The sequence below is a fragment of the Aspergillus terreus genome, genomic scaffold, assembly GCF_000149615.1.
Source record: "Aspergillus terreus NIH2624 scaffold_10 genomic scaffold, whole genome shotgun sequence".
NCBI classification, from domain to species: domain Eukaryota; kingdom Fungi; phylum Ascomycota; class Eurotiomycetes; order Eurotiales; family Aspergillaceae; genus Aspergillus; species Aspergillus terreus.
In genome coordinates, this window is record NT_165933.1 from 479,119 (window position 1) to 494,828 (window position 15,710).

Here is a 15,710-nt window from a genome sequence, read left to right on the forward strand (position 1 = left end):
AGATGCATGCACCACCACCACCACCACCACCACCACCACATGTCGCTGGGGTTGTCGAGGGAGTGGATCACATCGAAGGTTCTGGCGGTGTTGCAACCGATCTGACCCCGCTGGATGTGTTTGTAAGATGTTGGAATGGGGAAGTAGGACTGGCTTGTGATGCTGATTAATGTACGGAGATAAGACGAGGAGATCGACCTGATGCGGTGAGAACCATAAGCGAGGTGCGTGATAGCGACGGTTTGGTCGCCAAGAGGACGTTAAGCGTCATCAACAACAAGGATGATGCATCTCGTTTGCATGGATGGGCCTGTGACTCGAAAGTCGTTCTTATTGCTGACTCAAGACCTCAGACTCGGGTGGTGTGGCGGAAGTAGCCGAAGCCATGTTGCGCTAATCCATCGGTAGTCTAGATATAGGGATGGATAAGAATAAGGTAGGCGATACTTGTTCAGGGGTACCGGGAGATTGGAAGTCCTTGCTGGCGGAGTCCCACTTTGTTCATTTCCAAGTGCCCACCCCGTAGTTACTCCGTGGACTACCTAGGTAACTAACTACTCCAGATGGATGGGAGTCTACCTGATGGAGATGATTCGGAGACTTTGGAGACTTTCTAATTGGGGGTTGGCTTCCGTAGACGGATTTATAATGCGGGTTGATGTTGGTAAGCATAAGTGGAACGCAATGATAAATCAGATGTTTACCAAGCGGCCTATGTATGAAGGATTCGTGATTCAGGTTGGAGACGGAGGAGTATCGAACCCGATGGAAACTGGAGGTGGACCAGGTTGAGAAGGGGGTCTAACCGCTGACCGTCGCAACCACATGGCGCCTTTCTGTTTCATTCGACTTATTCCCATCGACAACAATCATATAAAAGTACTCCGTATAGGTTTCTCTTGCAGTAAAAGGTTAGGGCTTGTCGCTCGGTTCCGATGGACCAATGGGAACCGGGAAAGGGTTGCTGACTGATTGGGCCTAATTCCGGCAGGCTTATCTCCGGGCCGCTAACCCATTCGGGTTTATCCTCGTTCCCTCCGACGGACCACCTCGATTTCATCCATCTCGACGGTCTGTGACCTGTCGCTCATCAGTCAAACACGAACCCTGCTCCATGACTCTGCTTCAAGCGTCGTGGCCCCGTCTGGCCGGATCTGATCTGACCGATGATTCGACTGCGCACGCCATACTGATAGATAGATAGGAGTAAGTTATTTGTATGCTGACTGACTCATGTGGACTCATACCCACTCATCCATCCAGACCCACCATAGCTCCCAAATTTCTTCTTTTTCGCCATTCTTTGCTAATGCCATCGACTAGCTTTGGGTCGCCAGATCCACAGTTCGGCTGTCGTCGCCAGAGCGGATTTTCTGTCGCCTCGTTCTGCCTTCTGATTGACTGGTTAATTCCGTCTGCTGCTCGGATGCCAGACGTTGGACCCTGGAGTCTTCAAGTTCCTTACAAATCCAGAGATTTCTTTCCCGCTTCGCCATCCGGAGTTAGTATCGGTGTCAGCCGTTTATAACCATGATGCAATGCCTCTTATCATCCTCTCTTTTTTCTCTTCTTCCTCGTCAGCCTCATTGCGGTGGCATGGCGATTGTATATCTGACACTCTCCCCTCTCTGAAGACAACAGCCGCGTCCAGAACGATTCACTTGCCTTTCTTTCCTTTCCTTTCCTTTCGTTTTCTCCATTTGTATATACCCCTATACATCGGATATACTTCACCAACTTCTGATTTGCGAACCCTTGCTTGACGAGGATTGTCCCCTACCGACATTCCCATCATTAATCTCTATTTCCTAGCTCCCAGTTGTTGAATGGCCATTTCACGGGATTTGCGATACGGGTCCCTCGCCATCAGCTATTCCGAAATGGCTGACGAACATCGTCAGCCGCACCAGTCACCCAATGCGCCCGTAGAGGGGTCGCAGGGTGACCATCTCTACGACAGCCATGTCGTGTCTTCGGACCAGACCTTGGCGTCAGACTCAACCAGTGTATCTGACTCGTCCGTGGAAGGCCGATGGGGCGAACGCGATCAGGGGGAACCCGTCTCCCGTCGCGCGGCCATGGAGGACTTCGAGGAGATGAAACGAGATTTGACCCGACTCAGTCTTCACAAGACTCGTTCGACCACCCGGGAAGGCTCCCGACTACAGCACCGCGTATCAGGCCGCGCCAGCCACGCGCGTGATGAAGAAAAGGCTCTCGACGAAGAGGATGATTCCACTATCGCGGACGAGTACCAGGGGGGCTTCGATCTCAGCGAGTTCCTGATGGGTGGCCATCTGGAGCGACGTACCACGGCGGGAGAACCCGCCAAGAAAATCGGCGTGGTCTTCAAAAACGTTACAGTAAAGGGCGTCGAGACGGGTGCTTCGTTCGTTCGCACTCTCCCAGATGCTATCATTGGTACCTTTGGCCCGGACCTGTACAAGCTCGTGTGTCGGTTCGTTCCGCAACTTCATTTTGGCAAGCCGCCCCCCGTGAGAAACTTGCTGCATGACTTCAGCGGAGCCATCCGCGAAGGTGAAATGATGTTGGTCCTGGGCCGCCCCGGCGCGGGCTGCTCGACCTTCCTGAAGACAATCGCGAATGATCGAGAGGCGTTCGCCGGTGTCGAGGGTGAAATCAGCTACGGAGGCCTGTCCGCTAAAGAACAGCATAAACACTTCCGTGGTGAGGTCAACTACAACCAGGAAGATGACCAGCACTTCCCCAATCTCACTGTCTGGCAGACCTTGAAGTTCTCTCTGATTAACAAGACCAGGAAGCACGACAAGGACAGCATCCCGATCATCATCGATGCCCTGCTGAAAATGTTCGGCATCACCCACACCAAGAACACCCTCGTTGGGAACGAGTACGTCCGTGGTGTCTCGGGTGGTGAGAGGAAGCGTGTCAGTATCGCCGAGACCCTTGCAACCAAATCGTCGGTTGTCTGCTGGGATAACTCTACCCGCGGTCTCGATGCCAGTACCGCTCTCGATTACGCCAAGTCCCTTCGGATCATGACCGACGTCAGCAAGCGGACCACCTTGGTCACTTTGTACCAGGCAGGCGAGAGTATTTACGAGCTGATGGACAAGGTTTTGGTCATCGACGAGGGTCGTATGCTCTACCAGGGACCTGCCAATGAGGCCAAGGAGTATTTTGTGAATCTCGGATTCTACTGCCCGGAACAGTCCACCACGGCTGATTTCCTCACTTCCCTCTGTGACCCGAATGCGCGCCAATTCCAGCCCGGCCGCGAGGCATCCACCCCCAAGACCGCCCAGGAGTTGGAGGCCGTCTTCAAGCAGAGTGAGGCATACAAGCGCATTTGGAACGACGTTTGCACCTACGAACAACGTCTTCAGGACACCAACCAGGAAGACACCCTCCGCTTCCAGAAATCGGTTGCTCAGTCTAAGAGTAAAACGGTCTCCAAGAAGTCGCCGTATACCGTCTCCCTCTTCCGTCAGGTTATGGCTTGTGTGCAGCGCGAATTTTGGCTCTTGTGGGGTGACAAGACTTCTCTCTACACCAAGTATTTTATCATCGTCTCTAACGCTCTTATCGTCTCTTCTCTGTTCTATGGTGAATCTCTGGATACAAGCGGCGCCTTCGCTCGTGGTGGTGCCTTGTTCTTTTCGATTCTCTTTCTCGGTTGGTTGCAGTTGACTGAACTGATGCCCGCGGTCTCCGGCCGTGGAATCGTTGCGCGCCACAAAGACTACGCTTTCTACCGGCCATCTGCCGTCTCAATCGCCCGAGTGGTAGTGGATTTCCCGGCCATCTTCTGCATGGTCGTGCCGTTCACAATCATCGTCTATTTCTTGACTGAATTGGACGTGGATGTTTCCAAATTTTTCATCTACTTCTTGTTCGTATACACGACTACCTTTGCGATCACCTCGCTGTACCGCATGTTCGCCGCTTTGTCCCCTTCCATCGATGATGCTGTGCGATTCAGCGGTATTGCCCTCAACATCTTAATTCTGTTCGTCGGTTACGTTATCCCCAAGCAGGATCTCATCAATGGATCGATCTGGTTTGGGTGGTTGTTCTACGTGAACCCGATCTCGTACAGTTACGAAGCCGTTCTTTCTAACGAGTTCTCCAACCGTGTCATGGAGTGTGCGCCTTCTCAATTGGTCCCCCAGGGTCCGGGCGTAGACCCGAGATACCAGGGCTGTGCGCTTACGGGTTCTGAGCTTGGCCAGACGAACGTCTCCGGCAGTCGGTACCTTGAGGAGACCTTCCAGTTCACTCGGCACCATCTGTGGCGCAACTTCGGTGTTGTCATCGCCTTTACGGTCTTGTATCTTTTGGTGACTGTCGTTGCTGCTGAGGTTCTCTCGTTCGTTGGCGGCGGTGGCGGTGCCTTGGTGTTCAAGCGCTCCAGTCGTGCCAAGAAGATGAAGACGCAATCCGGCAAGGCCAACGATGAGGAGAAGGTCCAGAGTGTAAATGACAATGCGGCGCTCTCGCGTGGAGAGGCTCAGTCGTCTAGCAGTCCTGAAACTTTCAACCGTATTTCGTCTAGTGATCGGATCTTCACTTGGTCGAATGTCGAGTATACCGTGCCCTATGGAAACGGAACCAGGAAGCTTCTGAATGGCGTCAATGGATACGCGAAGCCCGGTCTTATGATTGCGTTGATGGGTGCTTCTGGTGCCGGAAAGACGACCCTTCTCAACACTTTGGCTCAGCGTCAGAAGATGGGCGTTGTCACCGGTGATATGCTTGTTGACGGACACCCTCTGGGAACTGATTTCCAAAGAGGAACTGGTTTCTGTGAACAGATGGATCTCCACGACAATACTTCGACTATTCGTGAGGCTTTCGAGTTCTCTGCCCTTCTCCGACAGGATCGAAATGTTCCGCGGCAAGAGAAGCTGGACTACGTTGATCAGATCATCGACCTTTTGGAGCTTGAGGATATTCAAGACGCAATCATCGGTTCGCTGAACGTCGAGCAGAAGAAGAGAGTCACCATTGGTGTTGAGCTCGCTGCTAAGCCTAGTCTGCTTCTCTTCCTCGATGAGCCTACCAGCGGTCTCGACAGCCAGGCTGCCTTTTCGATTGTGAGATTCTTGAAGAAACTCTCCCAAGCTGGACAGGCTATTGTGTGCACCATTCACCAGCCCTCGTCCATGCTGATCCAGCAATTCGACATGATCCTGGCCCTGAACCCTGGTGGTAACACGTTCTACTTTGGCCCCGTGGGCAAGGGCGGACGTGATGTGATCAAGTACTTCGCCGACCGCGGGGTGGTCTGCCCTCCATCCAAGAATGTCGCGGAGTTCATTCTCGAGACCGCAGCAAAGGCGACCAAGAAGGACGGCACGGCCTTCGACTGGAACGAGGAGTGGCGCAACTCTGAACAGAACCGCAAGATCCTGGACGAAATCCAGCAAATCCGGGACGAGCGCAGCAAAATCCCCATAGAGGAGAATGCCGTGCAGTACGAGTTCGCTGCTCCCACTTGGGTGCAGACCCGTCTGCTCACGGAACGTCTCTTCAAGCAGTACTGGCGCGACCCGTCGTACTACTATGGAAAGCTCTTCGTCAGCGTGATCATCGGTATCTTCAACGGTTTCACCTTCTGGATGCTGGGCAACTCCATTGCCAGCATGCAAAACCGGATGTTCTCGATCTTCTTGATCATCCTGATCCCGCCCATTATCCTGAACAGTGTCGTCCCCAAGTTCTACATCAACCGTGCGCTCTGGGAGGCCCGCGAGTACCCCAGCCGTATCTACGGCTGGTTCGCCTTCTGCACCGCTAGCATCGTCTGCGAAATTCCCATGGCCATCGTTTCCGCCCTCATCTACTGGCTGCTGTGGTACTACCCCGTCGGGTTCCCGACCGACTCCAGCAGCGCCGGCTACGTCTTCCTCATGACCATGCTGTTCTATATGTTCCAGGCCAGCTGGGGCCAGTGGATCTGCGCCTTTGCGCCGTCCTTCACCGTTATCTCCAACGTAAGCCCCTCCCCTCTCTTCTCCCCTATCAACCAATCTAACAACCAACCCAGGTCCTCCCCTTCTTCTTCGTCATGTGCAACCTGTTCAACGGTATCGTCCGCCCGTACAAGGACTACCCCGTCTTCTGGAAATACTGGATGTACTACGTCAACCCGGTGACCTGGTGGCTGCGCGGCGTGATTTCCAGCGTCTTCCCGTCCGTGCAGATCGACTGCGCCTCCCAGGAAGCCACCCACTTCAACCCGCCGCCCGGCCAGACCTGCCAGCAGTACGCCGGCAACTTTGTCTCCAACATCGCCGGCGTCGGCTACCTCCTCAATGGCGACGCCACCGAAGACTGCCAGTACTGCCCCTACAGCAACGGCTCCGAGTACATGCAGACCCTCAACGTCCACGACGGCGACAAGTGGCGCTGCTTTGGCATCTTCCTCGCCTTTGTCATCATCAATTGGCTCCTCGTCTACTTCTTCATCTACACCGTGCGTGTCCGCGGCTGGTCCTTTGGCATTGGCTATGTGTTTGGCTTGATCGGGGCACTGCTCGATGGGGTGAAGAAGCTTTTTACTAGGAAGTCTGCTAAGGAGCAGAAATAATCAGAGTCCCGGTTAGGGAACGTCGTTATATTGAGCGTTTGGGCATTGAATTCTGGAAAGAAGCCCGCAAAAGTGACTGATCACGGAGGATAGAGATAAAAGGGTTTTGGTTTTGTTCATAGACAGCGCGCATGTATAGGGCGTCTTTGAGTTTCTCATTAGATATTCTTCCTTTCTGATAGGTAATGAATCAAGCCAATCAATACCCGGCTGTACCTTAATATCGTGAACCCCATAGGTAAGAACGCTCACATCTCCGTCTCCATAAAGAACCACGGCTCGCGTCTCCCTCCAAAACGCTTTCCAGGAAGAACCATAGGCACTGGGACGACCTCGCGGAAGACATCGAGCATATCCTCGGACTCTTTATTCCCCGGCGTGACCGCCGGCCCTGAGCCCTGATTCTCAGGGGCCTTGGTCTCAGAGGATGGGACTGGTTCGATGATGGGAACAAGGACGCCGCACTCCCAGTTCCGACAATTGAGCTTGGGTCCTTTCGTTGCGCGGTCCTGAACCAGACGGCCCCTATATGGCAAATACCAGTCCGTCAGGAATTGTGTTCTTGAATTACAAGAGGTATAATCAACTCACCATGCGCTTTCTGATAAGTTGGCGCTCCCGACGTAGGCCCATGCGCGGCATTGCTTGTTATCAGGTAGTGGGATCGGCTCATCGGGCCGAACATACATGAGCTGGGGAAGAAAACGTCAACCAAGTTACGCGTACAACAGAAGAAACCCAAAGAGCATTGAAAACTCACTTTATTATGCATCAACACTCCGGGCCGCTGGCTCTCACAATCCCGTAGTACCTGGCTGGGGAATGTAGGACTCTTGTACCATTTCGACTGGAAGCAGATTGTGCCGGCGCTTGGGAGCCCGCCCTTCGAGTTTTTAACTACGTCCAGGGACGGAAAGTAGGTTCTGAATCTGTCTTTCCATTCTTTGGCGGTGGATTCGTCGATGGACGACGCGGAGCTGGTACCCTTGTTGTGGGGAGGCCGCTTTGCGTTGCGGAATGTGTATTCGATCATGCCATCGTCACCTGGGGTTGTTTAGCTTCGCTAATATCTCATTTGCCGTGCGAGGGATGGGCGTACCTTGACATGCGAAATAGATAGATCTCATGAACTCATCGCTCAAGTTGCCTACGGACGATGTCTAGGAGTCGTTAGTGGCTGGCGTATTGGACAGGAGCTGGGCACGGGGGCATACCACGAAATCAATATTGAGAGGCCTGGAGGTTCGAAGTCCTAGAGAATCTACGGCACGGCCGAGTCCACAGTGTCCCGTCCGGACCCGTGCTTCCCCAACATGTGAACCGCCGCTAGTCCGTCAGCTTGGGAGACGCACATCGAGGCAGGAAACTCACATGCTATGGACAAGTGCGATATGTGCAGTTTTGCTAAAGTCGTATTCATTGAGCTTGGTGGTGACCATTTCGTACGCCGCACTGGCCTGCAGGAAGTAGATTAACTCTTTCTTGAAGTTCGTCTCGATGCGTTCGGAGTCTGGGTGTAGCTTTGGAAGGTCGATGAGGAATACGGTGTTTTCCATGACGCCGCCCATTTCGCCCCAGTCATATGGAGTCAGGTTAGCGGTCGGGATGACGATTCGGACGTGTCCAGGGTGGAAGAGGATCATTAATTTGGAGTGCATGCATTGCACCTGGCCCTCCATTGGGGGAAAACACAGTTTCAAATTGCGCAGGTCAGCTGTCTCCCTTTCGTACTGTCGTTTCTGTTCCGAGATTAGTTAGTCGCAAAAGCAATACATTTGATGCATAGAAGGGCTGATGTCCAGGGAAATTGTAGTTCGGCTCACCGTGGCATCATCCTTGGCCTGCATTAAGAAGACAAACCGGGTGTTGACCTGATCCATTTTTGAAAACAGCCAGTCCATGTCCCACATGAAGGAGCTGAGTACAGCCACCTTCAAATCTGATCTCTGTAGGACTTCTTCAATCTTGATATCGTCTCCTTGACGGGGCAAGCCAAAAGTCCATGTCTTCTTGACTACTCCCTCTGGGAACTGCACAGAGGACTCAGTAGATGGGATTTGGGGCTTATGGCTTGCCGATGGCGTCTCTATTTTTGGATGTTTGGGTTCAGGCTGCGACGCTTCAGGAATATCCACAGCTTTCCTCTTCGCGAGCCGCGCAAGGCGTTCCTGTTCCATCTGCTTCCTATCCAGACCCAATATCCCCGTCGGGTTCTGGGGTTGTTGGGACTGTTGGCTAGAAGGCCTATCTGAGTTCTGTGGCTTGTTGCTTTCATTAGGGCCCGGGATTTCCCATGGGCCATCGTCATCCTTGGTGAGATCCTGCAAAGATAATGCGATTGCTTTCTTCATATCTTCATCTTCACTATCACCGTCTACTGTCTCTTCATCGTCATCGGTCTCAGAGCCAATGACAGAGTTGGACTTGGGAAAGATGGGCACCACGTCTGAGTCGGAGTCTTCCGCCGTCAGGTCGACGACTTCATGTGAGTTTCCGTTGGGCCGGTTCTCCTCACTTGGAAAGTTGCCCAAGGAAGCAGCGATGGCCGCTCTGAGGTCGGGGTCATCCGTGTCGCCGTCACTGCTCATTTTGAGCGCGCGCGAATTGATGAGGTGATGTTTGTTAAAGGTCCGCTCGCGATATGAAGGGAGAGTTTCAAGCTATGGAGCCACGATCTGGTTGGGAGGGGATAGTGTCAACGTCACTGATTTTGGGATGCGCGTCCTAGGAATAGGAGCCTCGATTATTATGAAAGTCACCGAAGGATATAGAGGAGAAAGAGAATGAGGGGGAGAAGTGTTGTTGGAAGTAACTGGAATCGGAATACAATAAACGCTTATCGACACGTGACGTGAGACCAATCGCCGTTGGTGCCTGGAAGATGCCTTGGGCGCCACAAGGTGAAACACAACATGATCAAGACACTCCGATTTTGACGACATCTGTCTCTGTGTAATTTCCTGCTGTTATATCTAGCTCATAAGTTATTATGGCGAGCGTAGGCTCAACAAAACTGCTGCATGGTGCTGCCAGGACGGTCGTATCTAGATACTCTCAAGCTTTGTCAACTGGCTTACGAATTTTTAGACTGCAATACTGTTCTGTCCGATAGTCTATAGAACAATGAAATTCTGGTTTTCAAGAAGCCTAAGTTTGGATATCACAATTTAGAAGTCTGATCGAGGCCGCATACTAAGCAACAAAAGCCTACTTCCCCATTGATACCAATCACATTCACACCTCAGGGCACTAAACCCTCGCCCTGAATCTTTTTCTTCTTGCGTCCGACTTTCAAAGTCGAAATCCGGAGTGAATGAACGAGTTGGCCGAGCCGGTCCCTCTCGTCCGGAGTAAACCCCCTAAACTTGACTTCTCCCAGGAATTCGAATGCGCCGCCAAACAGGGCCTTGACGAGATCGCGTTCGTTGAAACCGGGGAGATTCCAATTCTCAGTGGCGACGATAGTCAGAGCGTGGATCCTCAGCGGCTCTGCCATCCTCAGGGTTGTGATGAACTCGGCAAAGTCCCAACGGCGCTTCAGGGCGATCTTGAAGTCCGCTGCTCCAATGAGAAAGGTCACTGAGCCATAAGATCGGTTCCAGCTGAGCTGTTCGAGGCGGCATGGATATTCGAGCCATTTGTCGTATGATTTGTTGCGGCAGCAGCGGAGTCCACTGGGGTGACGTCGAAGCAGATGTGCGGAGAAAGCACCGTATGACCGGAGGAAGAGTCTGCGGTAGCTCAGCGAATGGTAGAGAGCAATGGATGCTTCGTGGTAAATGAGGTGGCATGTCTGGAGAATGGCTAGGTCTGTTATTCTGCACCGCGGGAGCCGGCCAACCTCAAGGGCTTTGTCGTCGCCCCCAAGCAAGATCTCGTAGATTCTGGACCGGACCTCGATCGGGAGACGAAACAGGTGACAACGCAAGTATCGATTCCCGCTGATCAGGACCGGGCGTACCATCTTGCTAGCTTCGCTGACGATGACAGTGCGATGGCTTTCCTGTTTGTCGTGCGCGACCATTCGAGAAGATCCATTCTGATTGCTGTCCACATGTTTATAGAACCGGATGGTGAGCCTATTGTGTTGTGGCCAATTAGTGGGGGTCTAATAGCACAAGAGGTGACCTTACCCAGGGTTGGAGGGATCAAGTCGATTATACGTCGGGGTGGCTGGAGACGCGTCTGTCTCTTGTTTCTCTTGCGCTTGTTTTTCTTGGTCTGGGTCTCTTGTATCCAAATCAGCCACTTGCTTGGGTCGAATCGACACTCGGTGGGCAGACATTTGCGGAGGTATCCTGTAGCGAAGGGAGAGGTGGAAGGTGGAAAAGAAGTCTGGGTGGAGGGGTACGTGAATTCTCCCGGTAGTTGCAGGTTGGGTGGTGGATGGGCTGTAGGCATAAGGGTTTACGTGGACTGAGGACACAGCTTAAAAGCCATCCCTCGTCTTGTTAGTCCGTTCGATGCTGCGTTATATGCATTGAAGGACCAGCTCTATGATAGCGAAGAAAACATCCCGATCAGCATCCGCCGTTTCAAGCCCCAGTCCCACCACCAGCAGGCGCTTTTCGCTCGGCGTTTTCATCGCAATGGCGCTTGCGATCTGACCAGCATAGAGTTGGCCAACTGTATCATGGCCAGGAGCTCTACCTCCCAGCAATGAGGTGGCCGTCAGACTGCTCAGCGGGAGAAGACTGTCATCCCCAGAGTCAGAGAACGTATGCATTCCTTCTGTTCCTGGGTTCCTATTCTCCAGTGGTACATGTAGCTGCGATCGGTCAGTGTATATCTCACGAGAAACTCTGTGATCTACAAACCCAATGCCCGAGTCTCCCTTTCTGTGAGATGGTGATCAAGATCCTATCACTGAAGCTGATGCGCATGACATCAGTGTGAACTCCCTTCACGATCCCTGCAGCTTGTTTGGTATCTGCCGGAAAAGGAAGGTTTAAGGATTCCTGGAACTGGTTCATATCAAAAGGATCAGCCATGATGGGCGATATGGACGTTCAATCTATAAAAGTCTAGAGCGTAAACAGCTGAGCGGCGGTCGTAGTGGGATGTCCGGGCGGTGAGTGACAATCTCACCGCCTTATGGCAGAATTTCGCCGCCGCCCGATTTTTTTCGGAGCCTGCAATCAACCACCAACTTTCTTGTCACCTTTTGTTTCGGTGAGAGTGATATTCCCTTTGTCTAGACAAAGGTTTGTTGCGCTTGCACCATGCCGAAGTTTGTTCCTCGCCAGCGCAAGCAGAAAAACAAGCAGCGCGACTCCAAGACTGCGCCGGTCGACACCAATGCGGCCGAAATATTACCGACGTCAAAAAATGACAAGGAAGCCAGACGAGAGAAGCTTAGGGAGCAATTGAAAGACCAGCACCCAAAGGTCTCGTCGAAGAAGCAGAAGCGCCTGGACAAATACATAGTACGCGAGTCCCAGCTCAGCTTCATTTTGGCACGGCCCTTCTGACGTTCTACGCAGGAAAATAAATTGAAGAAGGAAGAAAACCTCGAACTGTTGAAAAAGCTCGCACAGTCGAAGATCGATACATCGACGCTTCAAAGTTCCAAGGAATTAGGCAAACGCAAAAGACATGTCACAGACGACGGTACCGCAGCCGCTGCACCTGTTCGCCCAGAGCCCGTCCTCGAGCCAGAACAATCCGACAACGACTCGGACGATTCGCTCCCGCAATTGAAGTCGCATCAGTACAGAGTGGAAGAGGCCCCTCAGAAGGCCGAGCCCCCGGCTGTTGGTAGTGGACTGAAGCGTCCTCTCGAACTTGGCCCGGACGGCTTCCCCATCCTGAAGAAGCGGAAGCGTGCCCTTAAAGCGAAGCCGACCATCATACAAATCCAAGAGCCGGAGTGGGATGGATTCGGCTCGGGCGAGGAAAATAAAAGCGACTCAGAGAGCGAAGAAGAGGAGGGAAAGGATCAGGAGGAGGGCGGAGAATCGGACGAACCGTCGGACGGCGCATCAGATGATAGCGAAAGTGGGGGTGGAAGTGGAAGTGAGGATGATGAAGACGATTCTGAAGATGCAGAGGGATCCGAGGATGAAGAGGACGACGAAGATGAAGACGATGACGACGAGGAAGACAACCAGCCTCGCCAATCTTCCTTCAAGGCTTGGGCAAGGCAACAAATCAACGAGACGGTAGGCTTCAAACCCACGACCGGTCCAATCGTGTCCGAACAACCACAAGCTTTCATCCCAGAGTCCAAAAAGCCGGTCAGAAACACCGTCTATGAGGAAGAGCCGCTGCCGCTAGAGCTCCAGGTGACCCATGGAGATCCTAACAGGAAAGCATTCACTGTTTCGGTTGACCGGACGGAAGAAATCCAGAATGCCCGCCTGGGACTTCCGGTCGTGGGAGAAGAACAGAAGATCATGGAGGCAATCCATAACCATTCTGCGATCGTGATTTGGGGTGCTACTGGTAGTGGTAAGACTACTCAGCTGCCGCAATTCCTTTTCGAAGCTGGCTATGGCCATCCTGATAGTCCCAACCCCGGGATGATTGCCGTGACCCAGCCACGCCGAGTTGCCGCAGTCAGTATGGCGAAGCGTGTGGGTGACGAACTGGGGCAGTATTCCGATCGAGTGTCGTATCAGATTCGGTTCGAGAGCAACGTCTCCAGCAAGACGGCGATCAAATTCATGACTGATGGTATCCTCATTCGGGAGATCGCGGAAGACTTCGCGCTGCGCAAATATTCCATCATCGTGATTGATGAGGCCCACGAACGCAGCGTCAACACGGACATTCTTATTGGAATGGTGAGCCGTATTGTGGATCTGCGAAAAGAGATGGGCAAAGAGAACCCGTCCGTGAAGCCTCTGAAACTCGTCATCATGTCTGCCACTCTGCGCATATCCGACTTCACCCAGAATCCGGCTCTCTTCCGTCAGGGACCGCCGCCGCTAGTGCAGGCAGAAGGTCGTCAGTACCCCGTCACAGTGCACTTTGCGCGACGGACCCATCGCGACTACGTGGAAGAAGCATTCCGAAAAGTATCAAGGGGTCATCGTAAGCTACCCCCGGGTGGCATGCTGGTGTTCTTGACCGGCCAGAACGAGATCAGACAGCTTTCGAAGCGTTTGAAGCAGGCCTTCAAACCCACGCAACGTGGCGAATCCACCCAGGCGAAAGTTCAGATCTCGGCGAACGATGCACCTCTAGAAGCAGAGGACTTGGACCTGGGCGACAACGACCTATCAAACATCGGCAACGAGGACGAAGATGAGAGCGATCTCGAGATAACCGGCCTGGACGAGCCGGAGGACGACGGTGAATTTGACTTGGGAGAGGAGGCGATGAGCTCGTCAACTCGAGTGCACGTGTTACCACTATACTCCCAACTCCCCACCAAAGAACAGCTGAAGGTGTTTGAGGAGCCCCCAGAAGGCTCGCGACTTATAGTCCTGGCCACCAACGTCGCCGAAACCAGTCTTACAATCCCCGGGATTAAGTACGTCTTTGACTGCGGACGAGCCAAGGAGAAGAAATACGATCTGGAGACGGGCGTGCAGAAGTTCCAGGTCGACTGGATCAGCAAAGCGAGCGCAAACCAAAGAGCAGGACGTGCCGGTCGAACCGGACCCGGCCATTGCTATCGGCTCTACTCATCTGCGGTCTACGAGAACGAATTTGCGCAATACACCGACCCCGAAATTCTGCGGACGCCCATCGAAGGCGTCGTGCTGCAGATGAAGGGCATGGGCCTCCACAATGTCATCAACTTCCCGTTCCCCACGCCGCCCAGCCGCCAGGGACTGGCGAAGGCTGAGAAGCTACTCAAGAACCTGGGCGCTCTCACCTCCGAGGGCAAGATCACCCCCATCGGTCAGCGCCTCTCCACGTACCCGCTGTCACCACGGTTCGGCAAGATGCTGCACATCGGCCACCAGCACGGCTGCATGCCGTATGTCATTGCGCTCGTTGCAGCGTTGGCCGTGGGCGACTTGTTCGTCCCCGAAAATCAGATCGACCCGACACCCGCGTCGGCAAAGGACGGCGACGGCGAGAAGGAGGTGTATACCAACGCAGACCGTCTAGAAGACACCGCGCGCGAACAACGCCACAAGGACTACCACCGCGCCCATCGCCTGTTCAGCAAGCACGACGACACGTCCGACGCGCTCAAATACCTGTCCGCGATCTGCGCGTACGGCTACGCCGCTGATGGAGACGCCTTCTGCGAGCAGATGTTCCTGCGCGCCAAGGCGTTCAAAGAAGCCACCCAGCTCCGCAGCCAACTGACAGACATCGTGCGCGCCAACAACCCGGGCCTCGTTGCCGCCTACCAGCCGCGCCTCCCCGAGCCGACGGAGAAGCAGATCAAGGCGCTCAAGCAGATCGTGACGGCGGGATTCATCGACAACGTCGCGATCCGCGCCGATCTCTCGCCCGTGCCGCCGGAGATGGAGCGGACGCCCAAGCGGGCCATCGATGTGCCGTACATCACGCTCTTCAAGTCCCGTGAGGGCCCGGCTAGAGAGCTCACCGAGAAGGCCGTCTACGTGCACCCGTCGTCCATCCTGGCCAGTCTCTCCGCCAAGGAAATGCCGCAGTACATCGTCTACTCGCATCTCCAGCAGTCGTCACCCTCGCTAGTGTCCGGCGAAGTGCCCAAGATCCGCATGTTCCCGCTCGTCGTGCCCAGCGGCCTGCAGCTCTCGGCCATCGCGCAGGGCACCCCGCTCATCGAATACGGCAAGCCCATCGGGAAGATGGAGCCCATCGACGGGGTGCCGCCGCGCCGCGCATGCTGGGTCGTCCCGTCGCTGGTGAGCGAGCCAGGCCGCACCGGCTGGCCTCTCCCAGCCAAGAAAGTCATCCAGCGCAAGGACGCCAAGGACGGCTGGGTGATAGAAAAGTTCAGTTCATAACGTATATACGCATCTTGAATACAAAGAGGAATTTCACCCTAGGTATATGCAGCATGCATCCCAACGCCATCCGTAAAAGCAATAAAAGCACCCCAAAGTACAATCACTCCTCCCTCCGTCTCCTCTCCCTCCTCTCCCCCGAAATCTCTCCCGTCTCCCGATCCTCCCGGATCCCCAGCGCCCTTCGCAACCGCTCACTCTCCTCGATCTTCGCCTCCGCCAGCTCATGCACCTGATAC

General features: G+C 53.9%; 4 protein-coding genes across 4 annotated transcripts; 2 read left to right on the top strand and 2 right to left on the bottom strand.

Annotated features, from left to right (window-relative positions):
* Positions 1-1,880: 1,880 nt before the first annotated feature.
* On the top strand, positions 1,881-6,574 carry atrF (ABC drug exporter AtrF; the record flags this gene model as incomplete). The annotated part of the gene is made up of 2 exons (XM_001209703.1): positions 1,881-5,978; positions 6,032-6,574. 2 exons carry the CDS (start codon positions 1,881-1,883, stop codon positions 6,572-6,574), a joined length of 4,641 nt encoding a protein of 1,546 aa, XP_001209703.1.
* A 1,147-nt stretch (positions 6,575-7,721) lies between these two features.
* ATEG_07018 (uncharacterized protein) lies at positions 7,722-9,162 on the bottom strand (the record flags this gene model as incomplete). Its single annotated transcript, XM_001209704.1, has 3 exons — positions 7,722-7,734; positions 7,946-8,313; positions 8,398-9,162. The coding sequence occupies 3 exons, from the start codon at positions 9,160-9,162 to the stop codon at positions 7,722-7,724; spliced, it is 1,146 nt and encodes a 381-aa protein (XP_001209704.1).
* A 653-nt stretch (positions 9,163-9,815) lies between these two features.
* On the bottom strand, positions 9,816-10,859 carry ATEG_07019 (uncharacterized protein; the record flags this gene model as incomplete). Its single annotated transcript, XM_001209705.1, has 2 exons — positions 9,816-10,653; positions 10,708-10,859. The coding sequence occupies 2 exons, from the start codon at positions 10,857-10,859 to the stop codon at positions 9,816-9,818; spliced, it is 990 nt and encodes a 329-aa protein (XP_001209705.1).
* Positions 10,860-11,796: 937 nt separating this feature from the next.
* ATEG_07020 (ATP-dependent RNA helicase ECM16) lies at positions 11,797-15,471 on the top strand (the record flags this gene model as incomplete). Its single annotated transcript, XM_001209706.1, has 2 exons — positions 11,797-12,000; positions 12,058-15,471. The coding sequence occupies 2 exons, from the start codon at positions 11,797-11,799 to the stop codon at positions 15,469-15,471; spliced, it is 3,618 nt and encodes a 1,205-aa protein (XP_001209706.1).
* Positions 15,472-15,710: the final 239 nt, after the last annotated feature.